This window comes from Coregonus clupeaformis, chromosome 19 (assembly GCF_020615455.1).
Source record: "Coregonus clupeaformis isolate EN_2021a chromosome 19, ASM2061545v1, whole genome shotgun sequence".
Lineage (NCBI taxonomy): Eukaryota > Metazoa > Chordata > Actinopteri > Salmoniformes > Salmonidae > Coregonus > Coregonus clupeaformis.
The window spans coordinates 8,970,213-8,993,490 of record NC_059210.1 but is presented as its reverse complement, the minus strand read 5'-3'; the positions used below and the strand labels follow the sequence as shown (position 1 = coordinate 8,993,490).

Below are 23,278 nucleotides of genomic sequence, written 5' to 3'. Positions count from 1 at the left end.
GTTATCCTGAATGATTTTAAAATAGTGTATCCACTGGGATTGTATCAATTCCATTAAATTATCAAATAAAATGCTAAATCATACATTATCATATTAAATATATATTTATTTATCTAATAAATCCTCTTTATTTCTCTCTCCCAGTGGTCAGGATAACGACATTAACCTGATGAAGGCGTGTTGGAACGAGCTGTTTGCTCTGGGTCTGGCTCAGTGCTCCAATGTCATGAATGTTGCCACCATCCTGGCTGCCATCATCAACCACCTTCAGACCAGCCTACAAGATGGTACAGGAGGTGATGGTAAAAATGAATACATATTAATCACAATAATTGCCAGCAGATGCTTCTAGGTCCTCGGTGGGGTGGGATTGGGATTGGAGGGAGGACGGGGGGGTTGTAACTTCATTTTGTATTTATGTTTGCTGACGATTATTATCGCTAAATAAAAGATGAATCGCAACAACAACAAACAAAAAAAAGTGTCTACAAAGCGGCATGTATTCTCATATTTAATGAACTCTCATCTTGGTCCCTACAGAGAAGCTGTCCCCAGAGAGAGTGAAGCTGGTGATGGAACACATCTGGAGGATGCAGGAGTTCTGTAACAGCATGACCAAGCTGTCCCCTGACTCCTATGAATACGCCTACCTCAAAGCCATCATCCTCTTCAGCCCTGGTGAGTAGGGGACGGGAGTGGCAGGTAGCTTAGTGGGTAAGAGCGTTGTGCCAGTAACCGAAAGGTCGCTGGTTCTAATCCCCGAGCCGACTAGGTGAAAAATCTGTCGATGTGCCCTTTAAGCAAGGCACTTAACCCCTAATTGCTCCTGTAAGTCGCTCTGGATAAGAGCGTCTGCTAAATGACTAAAATGTAAATGTGAGTGGGGGAGAAGAGAGGAGCTTCTGAGGTTCATTATGGGTTATTTTCATGAAAGAATGATGCAACTCACTGATATCATTGGCCACGTTCCAGAGCGTCTGCAAAACGACCGTGCACCAAATCATCTCACACCGCCCACCCGGGCTTGGCGAAGTGTTTAACATGTCAGTAACCGCATCAATATGATACAGTGCGACTGCTTTTAAAGATTGTCTGGAACGCGACCATTGGTCTAAACATGCACACGGTGACACTTATGCAGTAACATGACGACTTGTTCTGTGGATCAAAAAAGTATGTGTCCCTGCAGCTTATTAAGGTGACCAGTCTCGCGGCGGTGCGGTTCTGGTGTGGTTGTGTATGTGGCCAGCTGGGAGGTTCTGGATGGTTTTAAAGGACCGCTGAGACAACATGCGGACTGGGTAGATTTCTATCACACTCCGAGAAAGATGAGTCAAGATGACCATGACTGTTGGCTGCTTCCTCTTGCGCTGGTGTCTGATGGAAAAACTAAAGAAAAGGTGCCTCTGTACTTTCACACCTTCTTAGTGTAGCTGGGTGCTGTCAGCAAGGAGGGAGAGCGAGAAGAGAAGGAAACGGGGTGCATTCGTTTTTTACAGTTCTGTAACCTAGGAGTATGCCTACCTCCAAGCCATAGTTCTCTTCAGTACTGGTTGGGGGATTGGGGTAATTTTTAAGTTTCATTATGTGTAAATGATGGGGAAGTGCTGATGGAAGAGAAAAGGAAGGATGTCGATGTGTGATGTGACGTACAGTGCCTTGCAAAAGTATTCATCCCCCTTGGCGTTTGTCCTATTTTGTTGCATTACAACCTGTAATTTAAATATACTTTTATTTGGATTTCATGTAATGGACATACACAAAATAGTCCAAATTGGTGAAGTGAAATGAAAAAAATAACTTGTTTCAAAAAATTCAAAAAAATAAATAACGGAAAAGTGGTGCGTGCATATTTATTCACCCCCTTTGCTATGAAGCCCCTAAATAAGATCTGGTGCAACCAATTACCTTCAGAAGTCACATAATTAGTTATTTAAGTGTCACATGATCTCAGTGTATATATGCACCTGTTCTGAAAGGCCCCAGAGTCTGCAACACCACTAAGCAAGGGGCACCACCAAGCAAGCGGCACCATGAAGACCAAGGAGTTCTCCAAACAGGTCAGGGACAAAGTTGTGGAGAAGTACAGATCAGGGTTGGGTTATAAAAATATATCCGAAACTTTGAACATCCGACAGAGCAGCATTAAATCCATTATTAAAAAATGGAAAGAATATGGCACCACAACAAACCTGCCAAGAGAGGGCCACCCACCAAAACTCACGGACCAGGCAAGGAGGGCATTAATCCGAGAGGCAACAAAGACACCAAAGATAACCCTGAAGGAGCTGCAAAGCTCCACAGCAGAGATTGGAGTATCTGTCCATAGGACCACTTTAAGCCGTACACTCCACAGTGCTGGGCTTTACGGAAGAGTGGCCAGAAAAAAGCCATTGCTTAAAGAAAAAACACGTTTGGTGTTTGCCAAAAGCCATGTGGGAGTATGGTATGACTGAAACATTGCTGTACACCAGCGGAACCCATCCAACTTGTAGGAGCTGGAGCAGTTTTGCCTTGAAGAATGGGCAAAAATCCCAGTGGCTAGAGAGAATACCCCAAGAGAATTGCAGCTGCAAAAGGTGGCTCTACAAAGTATTGACTTTGGGGGGGTGAATGGTTATGCACGCTCAAGTTTTCTGTTTTTTAGTCTTAGTGTAGCCAGGTGCTGCTCTTCAGACAAAGTTCCCAGATTGTCAGCAAACTATTTAAACAAAGGAAAGTACACTCAGGTCTCCGAACCGGAACACGGTCCCTATGGGTTAGCTGTGTACATAAAGGGAGTGTTCTTATGAATACAATAGAGTTGCACCCTTTCCTTTTGTTGAATCTAATTGTTCTGTGTGTCTTTGCCAAGAAATGTTTGATATGAAAACGCCCACTGATAAATATAATAGACAACTAATAATGGACGTCAACTATATTGGACGAGAACTAATAATGGACGTCAACTATATTGGACGAGAACTATAATGGACGTCAACTATATTGGACGAGAACTATAATGGACGTCAACTATATTGGACGAGAACTATATTGGACGAGAACTATAATGGACGTCAACTATATTGGACGAGAACTATAATGGACGTCAACTATATTGGACGAGAACTATAATGGACGTCAACTATAATGGACGAGAACTATAATGGACGTCAACTATAATGGACGTCAACTATAATGGACGAGAACTATAATGGACGAGAACTATAATGGACGAGAACTATAATGGACGAGAACTATAATGGACGAGAACTATAATGGACGAGAACTATAATGGACGTCAACTATATTGGACAAGAACTATAATGGACGTCAACTATATTGGACGAGAACTATAATGGACGAGAACTATAATGGACGACGACTATATTGGACGAGAACTATATTGGACGTGAACTATAATGGACGACGACTATATTGGACGTGAACTATAATGGACGACGACTATAATGGACAACTATAATAGCGGAGAAATGGAAACACGCACACAGTCAGGGACAGTTGTTTGGTAACTGATTCTGTGTGTCTCTTTGCTGTAGACCACATTTCCTTTTGTTTAACGTGTGTGTGTGTGTGTGTGTGTAGACCACCCAGGTATAGACAACACCCTACAGATTGAGCGTTTCCAGGAGAAGGCCTACATGGAGTTACAGGACTATGTAACTCGGACCTACCCTGAAGACTCGTATCGGTCAGTAACATCTCGTTATGCATGACTACATCTTAATATAACATCTCATTATGCATCACTATATCTCAATATAACATCTCATTATGCATCACTACATCTCATTATGCATAACTACATCTCATTATAACATCTCATTATGCATCACTACATCTCATTATAGCATCTCATTATGCATCACTACATCTCATTATAACATCTCATAATGCACCACTACATCTCATTATAACATCTCATAATGCATCACTACATATCATTATGCATCACTACATCGCACTATAACATCTCATTATGCATCACTACATCTCATTATGCATCACTACATCTCATTATAACATCTCATTATGCATCACTACATCTCATTATGCATCACTACATCTCATTATGCATCACTACATCGCACTATAACATCTCATTATGCATCACTACATCTCATTATAACATCTCATAATGCATCACTACATCTCATTATAACATCTCATTATGCATCACTACATCTCATTATGCATCACTACATCTCACTAGATCATCTCATTATGCATCACTACATCTCTTTGTATCATGCTCTCTCTTTCTATCGCTCTCTGTATCGCGCTCTCTCTCTCTGTGTATCGCTCTCTCTCTCTGTGTATCGCTCTCTGTGTATCGCTCTCTCTCTCTGTGTATCGCTCTCTGTGTATCGCTCTCTGTGTATCGCTCTCTGTGTATCGCTCTCTCTCTCTGTGTATCGCTCTCTCTCTCTGTGTATCGCTCTCTCTCTCTGTGTATCGCTCTCTCTTCCTGTCTCACATTTTCACTATTTTCCATCTCTCCTCTTCTCAATTAAATTGTCAAATTCAAATGCTTTATTGGCATGTAATTTACAAGGATATATTGTCCATTCATAACAGCCCTCCCTCCTTCCCTCTTTCCCCTCAGGTTATCCAAGCTGCTGCTGCGTCTCCCTGCCCTGCGGCTGATGAGTGCAGCGGTGACAGAGGAGCTGTTCTTCACTGGCCTCATCGGCAACGTGCAGATAGACAGCATCATCCCTTACATCCTCAAGATGGAGTCCACCGACTACAACAGCCAGGTGGCCACTGGCGTCTGACCTCTGACCTTACCCCACTCCGACCCTGGTCACCACGGCAACCACCATCATCACAAGGTCAACATGGAAACATCACCTGCAGGCCATTTTAGGCAAACGGCCATGGAAACGTTAACATTCTTAGGGGGGATAAAACTGCAGGGTCGTGTTCATTAGGGCACACTGTTAGCAAAACGTTTTGCAACGGACAATGAAAAATAGCATTTATTTTATTGGACAAGTTCAGGCAGTACCTCCCTGTTTTTTTTGTTGTTGCTCTGTTTCTGACATTTTTCTTTCCGTTTGGTGCCAACTGAACAGGACCCAGTTTGGTTGCATTGTGACCACCTCCCCTCAACAGAATCTGAAGGTTTTCTCAATGGAATCTGATGACGACTTCTTCAGTGCTGAAACAATCCTCCTCTTTGTCTCCCCTAAATAAAATAAAATAAATAATAAAAAATAAAAATAATATACCATAGCTCAGAAGACAGTTTAGTACACGCACCCAGAGGTTACAGCTGGCTTGCCTACCGTTGTCCATTCACGAAATGAACTTTGAATCAGTCAAGCATCCTAGATTGTGCTTTTTTTTTATTAATGTGTACAGCATTATTTTATTCTTATCTTTTCTTCAATCCTTTCATTTTGTGATCCTGATTTTGTTTGTATTTTGATGAATGAACGGACAGAGGAGCCGTTTGCTTTTTTCAACAGCCCCCTCATCTGCTTTCAACTTGCGCTTTTTTTATTTAGTAAAGATTTGAGAAACTTTCACAATCTGAATTGGTTTGTCATGATGATGATGATGATGATGATATTTGGTCAGTGTATTAAGGTTCTAACCTTTTTAGATGGTATAGGATGTTTGCCAGTCCGAAGGAACAGGCTTGCATCATGAGTCGACTCTTCTAGAACATGGAACATATGGAATATGCAACATGTGGAACTCATAGAATCATGTATGTGTATATATAAATATGTATATAGAAAGAAGTGAAGAAAAAGCTATCGTAGACAATAGCTTGTTATTACAAGAATTCCAGCTTTTGGACATGTAAATGTAGTTGCTAAAACAATTGTGAAGTCATTTGAAAATAAAATTACAACTTTCAATGGTCAATCAATCACATTTATTTTAGAATCAATCAATAAATAAATTGCACCTTTCAATTAGGTGTTGACTTTTATGATTACTACATTAGGGAATGGTATTATGGCGTCACTTGAGCGATGCAAGATACAGTATATAGAAAAGTATGTGGACACCCCTTCAGATTAGTGGATTCGGCTATTTCAGGCACACCCGTTGCTGACAGGTGTATAAAATCGAGCACACCGCCATGCAATCTCCATAGACAAACATTGGCAGTAGAATCGCCTTACTGAAGAGTTCAGTGACTTTCAACGTGGCACCGTCATAGTATGCCACCTTTCCAACAAGTCAGTTCGTCACATTTCTGCCCTGCTAGAGCTGCCCCGGTCAACTGTAAGTGCTGTTATTGTGAAGTGGAAACGTCTAGGAGCAACAACAGCTCAGCCGCAAAGTGGTAGGCCACACAAGCTCACAGAACGGGACCGCCGAGTGCTGAAGCGTGTGCGTGTAAAAATCGTCTGTCCTCGGTTGCAACACTTACTACCAAGTTCCAAACTGCCTCTGGGAGCAACGTCAGCACAAGAACTGTTAGTCGGGAGCTTCGTGAAATGGGTTTCCATGGCCGAGCAGCCGCACACAAGCATAAGATCACCATGAGCAATGCCAAGCGTCAGTTGGAGTGGAATAAAGCTCACCGCCATTGGACTCTGGAGCAGTGGAAACGCGTTCGCTGGAGTGATGAATCACGCTTCACCATCTGGCAGTATGATTGACGAATCTGGGTTTGGCAGATGCCAGGAGAACACTACCTGCCCGAATTCATAGTGCCAACTGTAAAGTTTGGTGGAGGAGGAATAATGATCTGGGGCAGTTTTTCATGGTTCGGGCTAGGCCCCTTATTTCCAGTGAAGGGAAATCAACGTTACAGCATACAATGACATTCTGGACGATTCTGTGCTTCCAACTTTGTGGCAACAGTTTGGGGAAGGCCCTTTCCTGTTTCAGCATGACAATGCTCCCGTGCACAAAGCGAGGTCCATACAGAAATGGTTTGTCAAGATCAGTGTGGAAGAACTTGACTGGCCTGCACAGAGCCCTGACCTCAACCCCATCGAACACCTTTGGGATAAATTGGAACGCCGACTTTGAGCCAGGCCTAATCGCCCAACATCAGTGTCCGACCTGACTAATGATCTTGTGGCTGAATGGAAGCAAGTCCCCGCAGCAATGTTCCAACATCTAGTGGAAAGCCTTCCCAGAAGTGTGGAGGCTGTTATAGCAGCAAAGGGTGGACCAACTCCATATTAATGGTGCAGATGCAAAGTTTGGTAACAGAATGACAGTTTGCTCTGTTTTTGCCGTCATTCTGTTACCAAACTTTGCATCTGCACAGTTTTTCAAGTAAATGTGTTTTTGTGAACATTTTTCAGTGGAAATTCTTAAGTCATCCTTGTGCATGGAGATGGTTTGTTTAACTTTGCAATCATTGTTTTTTGTTTGACATACATTTTGTTAAATGAAAAATCTGAGTCTGCGTCATTCTGTTTCCGTGGAATTGTCCTGATATTGATCTGTAGATGAGGTGAATTGGAGGTAAACGCATGCTCTCAGCTAAATGGTTACATCATCAAGTGTCCCATTAGCCTGTCCAACCCATACACCTGCTTGCATTCTGAGAGGCTATAAGGTTATGGCTAAGAGATCTGTCGATAAGCAGCTTTATATAGGCTATATATAGCAGCTAAAAGACTCCAGCTCAAAGGCTATAAGCATTTAAATTGTAATAGAATTTGACAGAAGTGATATTGTTTAATTTCGTACAGTTTTAGTAGGTGATACACGGAATGAGAATTGCAATTTCTATTGATCATGCTGCTGGACTAATGTTGCGTACCCACTGTTTCGATAAATTGGGAAGGTCACCAATCTGCATCAATGTTCTCTCATCACAGTACAGTTGAAAGATATATGGCGAATAGAAATCCAATATGGATGGTGTTGAGAGATAGATGGGAGGTGTTGAATGGAGTTGAAGGATGGGACTAATAAAAACTAACAACAACTAATAACAACAAGATAACTAATGTAAAGCATACTGTGTCCATAATAAGCATATAGGTTGAGAGCTTTTGTGAAAGAGCACAGTTAGAAAGATATGGCATATAGAAGCAAACCGGATGGACGTCATGAAAATGATCGGAGAGGTTCAGGAAGTTCATGAGTAAAAACAAACAAAATATAATTATTGTAAAATTGACTGTGTCCATAAAATGTATATAGTATGTATAAGCTGGAAGTAGAGGCCTAAGCATTGTTGTTCACTACTTGGTGGGGTTGGAAAGTAATAAAGGGAAATATATATTTTTAAAGGATATGTGTATATATATGTATGTATATGTATTTATATGTATGTATATATATATATATTTGCGAGAGAAAAAAACATATGTGAGGATCAGAAAAGGGGCAATTATTTACACACAATGCAGTCTCCCTCCCAGAGTCCCAGAGGCTATTTCTGGTAGATGCAGTCTTCCTGGTGCATCATTGTTATTATAAATGTTTTGCAGTGGCGGCCACAATTTTAAAAGTGCATATAGGGGAAACACTGATATTATTATAGCTTGTCTGTTATCCACCACAGATTATTTCCATATCTGTACCTTGAATCTTTTCAATAATGCAAAATGTGTATCTGATGGCTTCTTCTTCTGGTGTTTATTATTAGTCTAATGTCTAAGGTGGAAGAAGCGTCAGTGAAAGGGAGGGCATAGACTTACAGTTAGTCGTATTTGTCGATCAATATTTTATCAGAGGATAGCAGTGACACACACACACACACACACACACACAACACCCCCTACACACCCCTGTGTGTGTGTGTCACTATAACTCTGTCTACACACACTGACTGTAGACCTAATCCCTGCTTTGCTGTAGCCACCTGGTGAACGTGTCCTACTAATGAAACTTTGGTAAGCACATTAAAACTTGATGACCTAGTGAATACGTTGCTGGCTTCTGTTTTTAGATTCCATTGTCAGGTAGCCAGGGATCCAATATCCTCATGTCTGATTCTACCCATTCTGCAAGGCCCCTATCATATTATCAATCAATTGCCCTTTTCTCATGCTGCACTACGGCCGTATTCAAAAAAATAATCTCAGAGTAGAACTGCTGATCTAGGACCAGGTCCTCCCTGTCCATGTAATCTAAACTGATCCTATTTCAGCACTCTGACTCTTTGTGAGTATGGGCCCTGGTTCTCGGTCTGTGTCGATTCTGGTGACCACTCACTCATAAGACGTTTTTTTGCATTGAACCAAATGGCACCCTTTTCCCTATATAATGCACAACTTTTGACAAGGGCTCTGGTAGCTTAGTGGCTAAGAGCGTTGTGCCAGTAATCGAAAGGTCGCTGGTTCTAATCCCCGAGCCGACTAGGTGAAAAATCTGCCGATGTGCCCTTGAGCAAGGCACTTAACCCTAATTGCTCATGTAAGTCGCTCTGGATAAGAGCGTCTGCTAAATGACGTAAATGTAATGTAAATGTTATAAAGTAGTGCGCTATAAAGGGAATAGAGTGTCAAGAGAGGAAGGATTACAACAACAACACGCCTGTGTGGACAACAGATAAGGTATTCTATTCAGGTAGGAAGCCTTCCAACACCTTCAAAGCTAATTTATATATTTTCACAGTTGGAGAACCCCGAGTTGGGCGGATTAGACTTGTCGTAAACACTAAACACCCTACATGAATACATAAATAAAAAAGGCTTGTTGGACTTGGCCAAGACTAGAATGGCTGGCCTGTTCCCAATCCCATGGCCTCTGGTCCTGGTAGGGTGGATCTCTTTGAGCAAAGAGTAGACACTCAAGCCACTGTCCTGTTTGTTTCTAGTCCTTAATTGGTTTGAGGGCTAGCTCTGTTTGGTTTAATACTGGCTCCAAAGGGAATGGGTTAGATAAGGTGTGTGTGTGTGTGTGTGTGTAGAAGAGAGAGAGAGAGAGAGAGAGAGAGAGAGAGAGAGAGAGAGAGAGACTACTGTGGCAGCCTACTTTTGTTCTTTCAGATTTTCATCAATTTATTATGGTGTCATCAGTTTCTGTTGTTTAACATGTTTGGAATGGTCGGAGTAGTGATAGGATTATGATAGGCTGAGACGTTTGCAGACTGCTCAAGTCTCTCTCTCTCCGGTATGGTGGAGGGTGGAACGATAGAAGGAAAAGGCTATGAGGACACACATGACGCCCAAACCGATATTTCATTTCAGAATTTATTAGGCAAGGGTTTGGTTAAGGTAAAGGTCAGTTTAGTAGGTTTTGGCCAGTCGGTTCAAGCATCGGCTGTGTCCTTAAAGTCTCTCCCACGATAGAACGATAGAGTTAACCTCCTCCCGCTCCGCAGACCTTAAGGTGGGCGGAGTCTGAGTGCACATTGTTTTGTATTTTCGGGTTTGGAGAGAGAGAGAGTAGTCATACCAGTCTGTGTGAAGGGTTGGTCGACATGGATGGTGGGAGACTACAAATAATGAAACGCTGTGAACGGAACACTACACCGACCCAAATAACTAAACCCAACCGCGAGACCAACTCGATGATTATGCCCAGCTCCGACACAGCAGTGAGAAGTTTATCAGAGGTCGAAAAATACCTTAACAGCCGGAACGAAATGGTAATAACGACTTTTTCATTATTTCCCCTTTATGTCTTCTACTCCACATAGCCTACCCTGCTCAAACATTGGAGGCATTGTACTGTATCGTCATCATAATGCAGCGAAAGCCGTCATATGCGAACACCTGCTGTGTCCCAGTTTTCGTTCAAATCGGATCAAATCTGGTTTTACTCACAGGGTCATTCATTTCTTATGTAGGCTTTTGCGCGCATTAATTGGTCAGCTATTTTAGCGTATTGAGACTCAACTCTAGCATGTAGGCGACATTGTGTACAATTGCTTGTGTTCATGACATTTTAGAGGGTAATTTAGAGGTGTTTTCCTAAAGCCTTCTACTCTTTACAGCCCAGTTCATATTTTAACTGATTTTCGTAACACAATCATGACATTCAGAATTGCCTAATACATGTTGGTTGATATTTGAGCAAATAAGAAAATTGTATTTAACTGTGATTTTATTTTTTAACAGTAAAAAAAAAAAAAAAAAAAAATCCCTTCTCCGGGTGTCAACAGCAATGTTCTGTTCTCTCTTCTCTGTTCCGTTCTCTGTCCTCCTGTTCTGTTCTGATCTCTTACAATGGATGCTGTTCCAAATGACAGCTGGATATACATGTTAGGACTCAGATAAATATGTTTTAAATATGTCTCACAGCTGGAGAGAGTTAGCTCATTCCATGTTATTACAATGTTACAGCTGTACAAGTAAGTTATTGCGAAATCCCCCAGGGTCCTATTGAATAACATGGACTTGTGCACATCATGCAAACGACTTAAGCACTTGCTAAATGTATTGATAGTTTACACCTTATTTCCAGTTAAGAGTATAAAACAACCGTATGTTTCAAGATGCGTTTAAATGGATGTATATGTAAGAGAGTGGCACAATTAAGGAAGTCATTGTTGATAAGTGTTCCTACTAGGCCATCATGCAAATCTAAAACAAAACTGGTTTTCTCTTATAGGCCACATACACACACACACACACACATATACACACACGCACACGCAGTGTTTCCTCCTGCCTGGAGCACAGTGTGTCCCATGGTTGTTTGTGAAGACTGACTGGTTATTTCCAGGCTCTTTATCATTTTTGAACCTGAGTGATGTCTTGACCTGGTTGTTAAAAGTCCAAGTTCCTTGATTACTGCACTCACTGCCTCACCTCTCCTTTGCAATATGAGTTATAAATTAACATCTGCATGGTTCATCTTGTCAGTTTTTACAATTCTCACCTCAATTATAGCTACATATCGCTGATCCCACTTCTAACACCAGCGTCCTTTAATGTATTGCACTGGGCTGCAATTCAACTGTAGGCTTATGCTTGATATACAGTGGGAAAAAAAGTATTTAGTCAGCCACCAATTGTGCAAGTTCTCCCACTTAAAAAGATGAGCGAGGCCTGTAATTTTCATCATAGGTACACGTCAACTATGACAGACAAATAGAGAAAAAAAATTCAGAAAATCACATTGTAGGATTTTTTATGAATTTATTTGCAAATTATGGTAGAAAATAAGTATTTGGTCACCTACAAACAAGCAAGATTTCTGGCTCTCACAGACCTGTAACTTCTTCTTTAAGAGGCTCCTCTGTCCTCCACTCGTTACCTGTATTAATGGCACCTGTTTGAACTTGTTATCAGTATAAAAGACACCTGTCCACAACCTCAAACAGTCACACTCCAAACTCCACTATGGCCAAGACCAAAGAGCTGTCAAAGGACACCAGAAACAAAATTGTAGACCTGCACCAGGCTGGGAAGACTGAATCTGCAATAGGTAAGCAGCTTGGTTTGAAGAAATCAACTGTGGGAGCAATTATTAGGAAATGGAAGACATACAAGACCACAGATAATCTCCCTCGATCTGGGGCTCCACGCAAGATCTCACCCTGTGGGGTCAAAATGATCACAAGAACGGTGAGCAAAAATCCCAGAACCACACGGGGGGACCTAGTGAATGACCTGCAGAGAGCTGGGACCAAAGTAACAAAGCCTACCATCAGTAACACACTACGCCGCCAGGGACTCAAATCCTGCAGTGTCCCCCTGCTTAAGCCAGTACATGTCCAGGCCCGTCTGAAGTTTGCTAGAGTGCATTTGGATGATCCAGAAGAGAATTGGGAGAATGTCATATGGTCAGATGAAACCAAAATACAACTTTTTGGTAAAAACTCAACTTGTCGTGTTTGGAGGACAAAGAATGCTGAGTTGCTTCCAAAGAACACCATATCTACTGTGAAGCATGGGGGTGGAAACATCATGCTTTGGGGCTGTTTTTCTGCAAAGGGACCAGGACGACTGATCCGTGTAAAGGAAAGAATGAATGGGGCTATGTATCGTGAGATTTTGAGTGAAAACCTCCTTCCATCAGCAAGGGCATTGAAGATGAAACGTGGCTGGATCTTTCAGCATGACAATGATCCCAAACACACCGCCCGGGCAACGAAGGAGTGGCTTCGTAAGAAGCATTTCAAGGTCCTGGAGTGGCCTAGCCAGTCTCCAGATCTCAACCCCATATAAAATCTTTGGAGGGAGTTGAAAGTCTGTGTTGCCCAGCGACAGCCCCAAAACATCACTGCTCTAGAGGAGATCTGCATGGAGGAATGGGCCAAAATACCAGCAACAGTGTGTGAAAACCTTGTGAAGACTTACAGAAAACGTTTGACCTGTGTCATTGCCAACAAAGGGTATATAACAAAGTATTGAGAAACTTTTGTTATTGACCAAATACTTATTTTCCACCATAATTTGCAAATAAATTCATTAATAATCCTACAATGTGATTTTCTGGATATTTTTTCCTCATTTTGTCTGTCATAGTTGACGTGTACCTATGATGAAAATTACAGGCCTCTCACATCTTTTTAAGTGGGAGAACTTGCACAATTGGTGGCTGACTAAATACTTTTTTCCCCCACTGTACTTTATAGGCAAATAAAGTATCTGCATTGATATACAGTACCTGTCAAAAGTTTGGACACACCTATTCATTCAAGGGTTTTTCTTTATTTTTTACTATTTTCTACCTTGTAGAATAATAGTGAAAACATCAAAAGTATGAAATAACACATATGGAATCATGTGGTAACCATGATTCTTCAAAGTAGCCACCCTTTGCCTTGATGACAGCTTTGCACTCTCTTGGCATTCCCTCAACCAGCTTCACCGGGAATGCTTTTCCAACAGTCTTGAAGGAGTTCCCACATATGCTGAGCACTTGTTGACTGCTTTTTCTTCACTCTGAGGTCCAACTCATCCCAAACCATCTCAATTGGTTAGAGGTTGTGTGATTGTGGAGGCCAGGTCATATGATTCAGCACTCCATCGCTCTCCTTCTTGGTCAAATAGCCCTTACACAGCCTGGAGGTGTGTTGGGTAATTGTCCTGTTGGAAAACAAATGATAGTCCCACTAAGCCCAAACCAGATGGGATGGCGTATCGCTGCAGAATGCTGTGGTAGCCATGCTGGTTAAGTGTGCCTTGAATTCTAAATAAATGACAGACAGTGTCACCAGCAAAGCACCCCCACACCATCACACCTCCTCCTCCATGCTTCACGTTGGGAACTACACATGCGGAGATCATCCGTTCACCTAAAATGCGTCTCACAAAGTCATGGCGGTTGGAACCAAAAATCTCACATTTGGGCTGCAGACCAAAGGACAGATTTCCACCGGTCTAATGTCCATTGCTCGTGTTTCTTGGCCCAAGCAAGTCTCTTCTTCTTATTGGTGTCCTTTAGTAGTGGTTTCTTTGCAGCAATTCGACCATGAAGGCCTCATTCACGCAGTCTCCTCTGAACAGTTGATGTTGAGATGTGTCTGTTACTTGAACTCTGTGAAGCATTTATTTGGGCTGCAATTTCTGAGGCAGGTGACTCTAATGAACTTATCCTCTGCAGTAGAGGTAACTCTGGGTCTTCCATTCCTGTGGCGGTCATCATGAGAGACAGTTTCATCATAGCGCTTGATGGTTTTTGCGACTGCACTTGAAGAAACTTTCAGTTCTTGAAATGTTCCATATTGACTGATCTTCATGTCTTAAAGTAATTATGGACTGTCGTTTCTCTTTGCTTATTTGAGCTGTTCTTGCCATAATATGGACTTGGGTCTTTTAACAAATAGTGCTATCTTCTGTATACCACCCCTACCTTGTCACAACACAACTGATTGGCTCAAACGCATTAAGAAGGAAAGAAATTCCACAAATGAACTTTTAACAAGGCACACCTGTTAATTGAAATTCATTCCAGGTGACTACCTCATGAAGCTGGTTGAGAGAATGCCAAGAGTGTGCAAAGCTGTCATCAAGGCAAAGGGTGGCTACTTTGAAGAAACTCAAATATAACATATATTTTGATTTGTTTAACACTTTTTTTGGTTACTACATGATTCCATATTTGTTATTTCATAGTTTTGATGTCTTCACTACTATTCTACAATGTAGAAAATAGTAAAAATAAAGAAAAACTCTTGAATGAGTAGGTGTGTCCAAACTTTTGACTGGTACTGTACATGTTTTAATACGTAGCCTACCAAGGTTACAATAGTTTTGTGATTTCATATTAGTTTTATTTCTATTAGTTTTTAGATGTTTATTTAGCTTAGTTTCAGTTTGTTAACAGACATGATTTACAATTTTTTATTTAGTTTCAGTTCGATAAAAACATTTCTATTTCGGTTTTATATTTCTTAGTTTCACTTTTAGTGTTAGGGACAGAAAGTAGCATATGCGTGGGAGGCTAGGAGCCATTTATGTGTTTTTGGGATGTCACTTCTTGCCACTGATGGTCAGTTATACATACGTTGATAGACAAAACATCTCTGTATCTGTGTCATGATGGCGTCTGTGAGAGCATGGGCAGTCTCCATCTTGAAATACTCTTATTTTTTTCTTCACAAGTAAAATTAATTGGCTGATCCCTCCTGATGACCAGGCTGTCACGACTCCAACCGGGTCATCAGGTCATGCCAACTGGGACATCAGGAGGGTTTAGCCAATGAAGTTGGAAGTCCCGCCCACTTGATTAAATCATAATGGCGAAAGCCCTCAATGGCGCTGCCCATGCTAACACATGCTTTTGGCCACTAGGGGGCTCCATACAACTCCATGCTCAGGACATAGGTTTGGTTAGGTTAAAATATTAAAACAATCCTAATGTGACTTAAAGGATAAGCACCTAGACTGGTGCAAAAAATATGGTGGAAGGAAACTCTTGCCCATGTTTACACCAATCCAAATATTTTTTTAAACTTTAGTAGTAGATGTAAGAAGAATCAAGTACCTTTACCTTTATCTGACAGACAGAGGAAGAAACAACAAATTAAGTTATGTTATGTTTGTTATGTTTATATAATATTAAACATGTGTCACTGACTAACCCCTTCAAATAGGGTTTCTCAAGCCTGATGACAGGCTGAATAATTTCTCCAGGAAGTCTTGGGATGCAGGGCTAGACACCAGATCCGGTGCCAAAGGGAACAGATTAGAACAAACAGCCATCCTTGCCTGCCAGAACTGGAGAAGTGACTCTGTAAACATACCCCTTTTACCTCTTCCAGGTATTTCCGCAGCTCACACAGGGCACTTAATACCCTGCCAGGTTGACCCTTCCAATTGACAGTGACATCAGACACAATCTTCTATGCGAGGAAGCTATATTTCTGTGGTCGAGATTCTTGCTGGATTCAACGTGCTGGCATCGTGCTGGGGACCTTCTGCTACACGGCTGTACTCTCTGATTTGCTGAAGTACAAAATACTCTGCTTCCCTCATCAGTGGTTCCATCTCTGTGGATCGAAGTGCCAGAGACACACTTGGGTCCATCAGGCAAGCTGCTGCAGGGGTTGGATCGAAGTTTACTGCCAGAGGATTTAAGTATGCATGCGAAGCGCTCACGCAGTGACTTCAGGAGGATCTGTGCCAACTGTTTTGCAACCGTAGTTGACTGCAAGTGTGCCTCAAGGTGGAGAAGGCATGGCACCACATCAGACAGCGACTGGCTGTCACTTTGAAGTTGGTTGGTGGGAGTTTGCGAACGGTTCCAGCAACATCACAAGCTGTTCTAGCTTGGCCCAGTCACGCTCCATGCTCGCCCTCGGATTTCTTCATTGTTAGCTAGTGATAGCTAGTGTTAGTGATGCACAAGCTAGGCCTATTTGAAACATAGCAATCTACTGGCAGCATTTACCCGCCAGATTCAGAAGCTCGAAAACCCCATTAAAAAACAGCTTGAAAACCCCATTAGATTTTCCCCAGAAGTTTAGAAGGAAGAAAAACTAAAACTAAACATAATTTATGAGGTTTTTATTTTATTTTTGCAGTCAAAGATAATAGTTTCAGTATAGTTTTAGTTTTAACTTGTTTTTTGATTTCAGTTTACTAAATCGTTTTTCCAATTTATATATTTTTGTTTCAGTTTTTGTTTACTCTAATAACCTTGTAGCCTACTTATCTTTCCTGTTCTTGCCAGTCGGACAACTTTTAACCAGGATGCAATACAGCTGAACATTGTGAAAGGTTAGGTCTATAACTCAAACTGTGGTTATGTCACTTTATAATGAACCTTGATAATCCCCCACTGATTAAGAGCTCAACATATTAAGACGTCATAACTCTACTAGCGGTTATACTTCTTGATAATGACGCTGATTAAGGTTTCACATTCGTAAGTTGTCTGACAGGTCTTTCTTCTTCTTCTTCTTCTTCTTCTTCTTCTTCTTCTTCTTCTTCTTCTTCTTCTTCTTCTTCTTCTTCTTCTTCTTCTTCTTCTTCTTCTTCTCTTTACTTCTTTACCCTACATTTATGCTCACCTTCCTTCTTTCTGCAGATAATGAAATGTCTGCACTTAATCTACACTAGTCAGGTTTTCACAACACTTTATAATGCACTAGACCTACACCTATACCATACTTGTCAAGGTTTTACATTCACAAGCTGTCGGACTGGTTCTTACTTCTTCCTTTAAGTAACTTACACTTCATTCATGCTTACTCCAGCCACCCAAGCCATAGACTGTTCTCTCTGCTTCCGCGCGGCAAGCAGTACCAGTGCATCAAGTCTGACACCAACAGGCTCCTGAACAGCTTCTATCCCCAAGCAATAAGACTGCTAAATAGCTAACAAAATGGCTACACAGTCTATCTGAGTTGAGCCTTGAATTGTATTTATATTTGTGCATTATTTTTGATTCTGTCTTTATGCACACTCACAGGACTCCACACACACACACACACACACACACACACACACACACACACACACACACACACACACACACACACACACACACACACACACACACACACACACACACACACACACACTCACTTACTTTTCTCACACACACATAACATGCACACACACTCACATACAATCATCATATACGCTGCTGCTACTCTGTCTATCATATATCCTGATGCCTAGTCACCTTACCCCTATACATATCTACCCCTACCACTCCAGTATCCCTGCACATTGTAAATATGGTATTGGAACAAACCCTGTGTAGTGGAAAACCCACTCAGTAGGCAGTCCGATCTCAATATACAAAAGCTTTATTACGATCATGCATTCAAGGAAACTTCTGCTTGCCACAACAGGTAGATTAGTAGAACCAGAGAAAGACTAATCATACCAGGAACATGTCCACTCCCCCACACATCCTGGAATAACAGGAACCATGAAAGATTGTTTCACAGAAAGTTAGAACGGTGCAGTTTATAAACAGCTCTAGAACAGACTGGTTATATTGCATATCAGGGAACAGAGCAACCTTACAGACAAGACGAGGAACAGGACGACCTGTGTCTTCTTCAGGTCATAGAAGATAACACATCTCATTTCCTCTTCCACACCTGTATTATTTATTATTTTGTATTCCTCCCATGTTTTTGTTCTACATTGATTACTGCATCGTTGGGATTAGGGCTTGCAAGAAAGGCATTTCACTGTACTTGTGCGCATTAAAACTTGAAACTTGCTTTCCTTCTTTCCTTCCTTCTTGCTGTAGAAAAAGGACTGTGCACTTTTCCCTTAAATCTCCATTATGAACTTAACTAGATGCAGGAGGGGGAATCAGGGTCCCAGCTGTGATGCAACACTGCTTTAGCTCGTGCTGTAAACTGCAGTACTGCTTCATTTTACTTTCCTGCAGCGTATCCCTGCTTCCACAACCTCCTTACAGCTATGTCTCTAGTCTTTTAACAGATTTAGGTCTACAGTACATACCTTTCTCAGAATATTTATGGACTGTAGCTATCCCAACTTGAACTCAGCTTTTTTGCTCACCGTATTTTTGGCTATTTGACAAAGTGTGCATGTTTGCGTAACTTCATAATGCCAAACCTTACAGCTTTGGCTCTTTACTTTGGAGTGGCCATCACAAAGCCCTGACCTCAATCCTATAGAACATTTGCGGGCAGAACTGAAACAGTCCCGTGTAGCTCAGTTGGTAGAGCATGGCGCTTGCAATGCCAGGGTTGTGGGTTCGTTTCCCACGGGGGGCCAGTATGAAAATGTATGCACTCACTAACTGCAAGTCGCTCTGGATAAGAGCGTCTGCTAAATGACAAAAAAATGGCCTAGGTCTAGCCTATACGATACACATGGCTCGAGGCCTAGGTCTAGTCTATATGATACACATGGCTCGAGGCCTAGGTCTAGTCTATACGATGACTCATCATTTTCTGGTCTCAATGCAGCATTCATCCCCTTTTCCCTTAAAAAAAAAAAAAAAAAGTGGAATTCCACTCACTCTTTTTCTATTGTTACTGCACTTAGACCAGCACGTTTGGAAAATGAGGATGCTGTCGACATGGAGGAGGCCATTTTCAGAGTTCACCCCTTTAAAAAAGTATTTCACTTCATTTAGTCTATTAGAGATAGCAGTATTAAACTAGGTCTAAAAGAGATTCCACTCTGTGCTCAGTCAGTCCACAGGGGAGAGCAGGGCTATGTGTTGAAAGGTCACCCTACATTTGTATTGTTAATAGGCTATTGATTAGTTCCTGAACCAGGTTGTCTGTCTGAGATAATGGGAAAAGGGCTTAAGTCATTCAGAATTTGTCTGTCATTAGCTGTTAGGAAACTTCTAAGTTTGAACTTATCTGTCTCTCTCTGTCTCTGCATTCCTTAGTTAGGCCTAGTCCACGTCCCATGTGTGTTACACAATGTTAACTGCACACAAGTGCAGTTTTGCTCTTTTATTGTGTGGAGTGAGTTATTCATGTTGGACCTCTACACTCTACAAGGTGTTTTGTAATGACTATGAGACTAGAGGGACTAGAAAGACAGCTGTGAGATGCAGATGAGGAAGAGGAGGAGGGGAAGAGGAGGGGATGGGGGATGCAGTCTGACTACATTCAGAACTGTTCTTGTGAATGCCTCTCTCTCTCTCTCGCACTACCCCCCCCCCTCTCTCTCTCTTGCACTACCCCCCCCTCTCTCTCTCTCTCTCGCTCACACTACCCCCCCTCTCTCTCTCTCTTGCACTACCCCCCTCTCTCTCTCTCGCTCACACTACCCCCCCCCTCTCTCTCTCTCTCTTGCACTACCCCCCTCTCTCTCTCTCTCTCTCGCTCACACTACCCCCCCCTCTCTCTCTCTCTTGCACTACCCCCCTCTCTCTCTCTCTCTCGCACTACCCCCCCTCTCTCTCTCTCTCTCTCGCACTACCCCCCTCTCTCTCTCTCTCTCTCGCACTACCCCTCTCTCTCTCTCTCTTTTTCTCTCCCTCTCTCTTCCCTTCTCCCACCCTCTTTCTTGTTCCCTGGTCCACTGCTCTGAGGTTAATGAGATGTAGGGCTGGGAATTGCCAGGGACCTCACTTAACAATATCATCAAGTTACTTAGGTGCCAATACAATATGTATTTGATATTGTGATTATAATTCAATTTGATGTTCCAAACATATTGCTCACTATATGTCTGCTGCAGAGAGACAAGACAGCCATAATAGTCATGGAAATAAAAGTGCTGAAAACATGTTGGCTAACTATTTTTAAAAAGAAGATGGAGAACAAGCTATAGGATGACAAAAGTATCAATATATCAAAAGTATCAATATAATATCGTCCAAAATTATATTGATGTTTTTTCCCCATCGCTAGTTAGCGGGATGTCTCTAGTGGCAGGGGAGTGTAGTGTGTGGCTCTCTCTCTCCTTCCCCCTCTCCCTCGTTTCACTGAGGCTAGCTAAAGGAATGTCTCTAGCGGCAGGGCAGAGGGTGTTTCTGTCTCTCTCTTTCTCTCTCTCCTTCCCCCTCTCCCTCGTTCCACTGAGGCTAGCTAAAGGGATGTTTCTAGCAGCGGGGGAGAGTGGTGTGTCTGTCTCCATGAGGATCATACTGACCAGCTGCCTGGAAGGAATACCAATAAAGCGCCACAGGATCCTTCTTCTCTCTCATAGTGTGTGTGTCTTCTTCTCTGCAGTGGTGTGAACTGAATGGCTGTTTTGTTCTATCTCAGAGAGAGAGAGAGAGAGAGAGAGAGAGAGAGAGAGAGAGAGAGAGAGAGAGAGAGAGAGAGAGAGAGAGAGAGAGAGAGAGAGAGAGAGAGAGAGAGAGAGAGAGAGAGAGAGAGAGAGAGAGAGAGAGAGAGAGAGAGAGAGAGAGAGAGAGAGAGAGAGAGAGAGAGAGAGAGAGAGAGAGAGAGAGAGAGAGAGAGAGAGAGAGAGAGAGAGAGAGAGAGAGAGAGAGAGAGAGAGAGAGAGAGAGAGAGAGAGAGATTCATCTTTATCTTAGAGGTATTGTCTTATTTGCATTGCAATTCCATCCCTGTCCCTGTCCTACCTTTACACACTTGCAATGAATCCAAAAATCACGTGCTTCCATTAAGGTTGTTATGATGGTTAGAACAGATAAGGTGGCCTGTGTCTATTGTGTGGTCTTGCAGAATGTACTTCCTTTTAACAACAAAGGCCCATAGCTTCCTGCTTGCTTAAGAAAATGTATGTGTGTGTATTTGACTAAAACATTCCCTGGGTTCAGGGTTCATCTGCCTTAATCCTTCCCTTCCCTTCTAGCTACCTAACCACACACTACTCAATATTTATCACACAGCTCAATATGTTAAAATGTCTGTCCCTTATTTATCAATTTAACACCCCTAGTATATGGCTTATTCACACTATTTATTACATAACTCATAGTTATTTACCATTGAGGACCACTTTGGAAACAAGTGTTATCCTCTGGGAATACAGTGTACTTCTTGCTGTATATGTTTTTACCCAAATAAATGAAATTCAATTCAACAAGCTAAGTTTGAAATGTGTTCTACGCTCTTGTCAAGGAGTCGCTAGAGACTCAAAGCCACAAGAGGGTAGAACACATTTCAAACGTCGCTTGTTGACTGATTCCAGGTTTGGAGTTGTGCTTCCATTGATGTAATCAAGAATCGGTGTGCTAAACCCCATAGTCCTTGAACAAGAGTTTTTGGGTGCAAGGTTGGAAAGGCATAACAACTGGAAGTGTTTACATTTAGGCAGATTCTAATGTACAGTACCAGTCAAAGGTTTGGACACACCTACTCATTCAAGGGTTTTTCTTTATTTTTACTATTTTCTACATTGTAGAATAATAGTGAATACATCAAAACGATGAAATAACACATATGGAATCATGTAGTAACCAAAAAAGTGTTAAACAAATCAAAATATATTTTATATTCTTCAAAGTAGCCACCCTTTGCCTTGATGACAGCTTTGCACACTCTTGGCATTCTCTCAACCAGCTTCATGAGGAATGCTTAATATTAGTTAATGTTAGTTATTACATGAAATTGGATTATAACTCAGATCATTGATCCGATATTAGAGCAATATCTTCTATTAGTACAGAGTGCTCTATTGGTCCTGTCTATAGCCAAACAACAAGTTGTCTGGCAGGGGATGTTAGTTGTTGGTTGGTTCTATATCAGGGGTGTGAAACATACGGCCCGCGGGCCGGATCCGGCCTGTGAAGGGGTCCAATACGTTCCGCGGGTGGTTTGGGTAAAAAAAAAAATACTTTAAAATTACTAAAACCAAATCGAAACTGTTTAGAAATGATAATGGACCTACATTCGTACAGTTTCTTGATTGTGTCCAGCTCGCTAATAATCACAGAAATGAAAGCTAGAAAGTCTGGGAGCATCGAAAACTAACAATTTTTTGGCACATTTTGACGGCGAGGAAATCTAACCAATTTTCAGTGCAGCCCTTCGGACCTCATGGAAGACTGAATGCCCCCGGGGCATAATTAGTTTGACACCCCTTTTCTACATGCTTGTTCATTGACCCCTATTACAGCCTTTCCCTGTTCAGACCAGGGAGAGGGTGAGACAGGAGGATACCATGGAGAGGGTGAGACAGGAGGAGGAGACCATGTAGAGGGTGAGACAGGAGGAGACCATGGAGAGGGTGAGACAGGAGGAGACCATGGAGAGGGTGAGACAGGAGGAGGAGACCATGGAGAGGGTGAGACAGGAGGAGACCATGGAGAGGGTGAGACAGGAGGAGGAGACCATGGAGAGGGGGAGACAGGAGGAGGAGGAGACCATGGAGAGGGTGAGACAGGAGGAGGAGACCATGGAGAGGGTGAGACAGGAGGAGGAGACCATGGAGAGGGTGAGACAGGAGGAGACCATGTAGAGCAGGGGTGTCAAACTCATTTTAGCTCAGGGGCCACATGGAGGAAAATCTATTCCCAAGTGGGCCGGACCGGAAAAATCATGGTATATATAACTTAAAAACAACAACTTCAG

General features: G+C 42.1%; 2 protein-coding genes across 9 annotated transcripts in view; both read left to right on the top strand.

Annotated features, from left to right (window-relative positions):
* LOC121531598 (nuclear receptor subfamily 2 group C member 1-A) overlaps positions 1-5,193 on the top strand; it is a 20,077-nt gene extending 14,884 nt beyond the window's left edge. For 7 of the 8 annotated variants that reach the window (XM_045227092.1, XM_045227097.1, XM_041836892.2 and 4 more), the window contains exons 11-14: positions 145-302; positions 541-678; positions 3,586-3,691; positions 4,607-5,193. In XM_045227092.1, coding sequence (XP_045083027.1) covers positions 145-302; positions 541-678; positions 3,586-3,691; positions 4,607-4,778 — 574 coding nt within the window. In that variant the 3' untranslated portion in view covers positions 4,779-5,193. The remainder of the gene's footprint in view (positions 1-144; positions 303-540; positions 679-3,585; positions 3,692-4,606) is intronic. The other variant, XM_045227096.1, reaches the window with a different exon arrangement.
* A 5,138-nt stretch (positions 5,194-10,331) lies between these two features.
* The window catches only part of LOC121531597 (transmembrane and coiled-coil domain protein 3), a 39,796-nt gene continuing 26,849 nt past the window's right edge, over positions 10,332-23,278 (top strand). Inside the window, exon 1 of the mRNA XM_041836885.2 lies at positions 10,332-10,528. Coding sequence (XP_041692819.1) covers positions 10,361-10,528 — 168 coding nt within the window. The 5' untranslated portion in view covers positions 10,332-10,360. The remainder of the gene's footprint in view (positions 10,529-23,278) is intronic.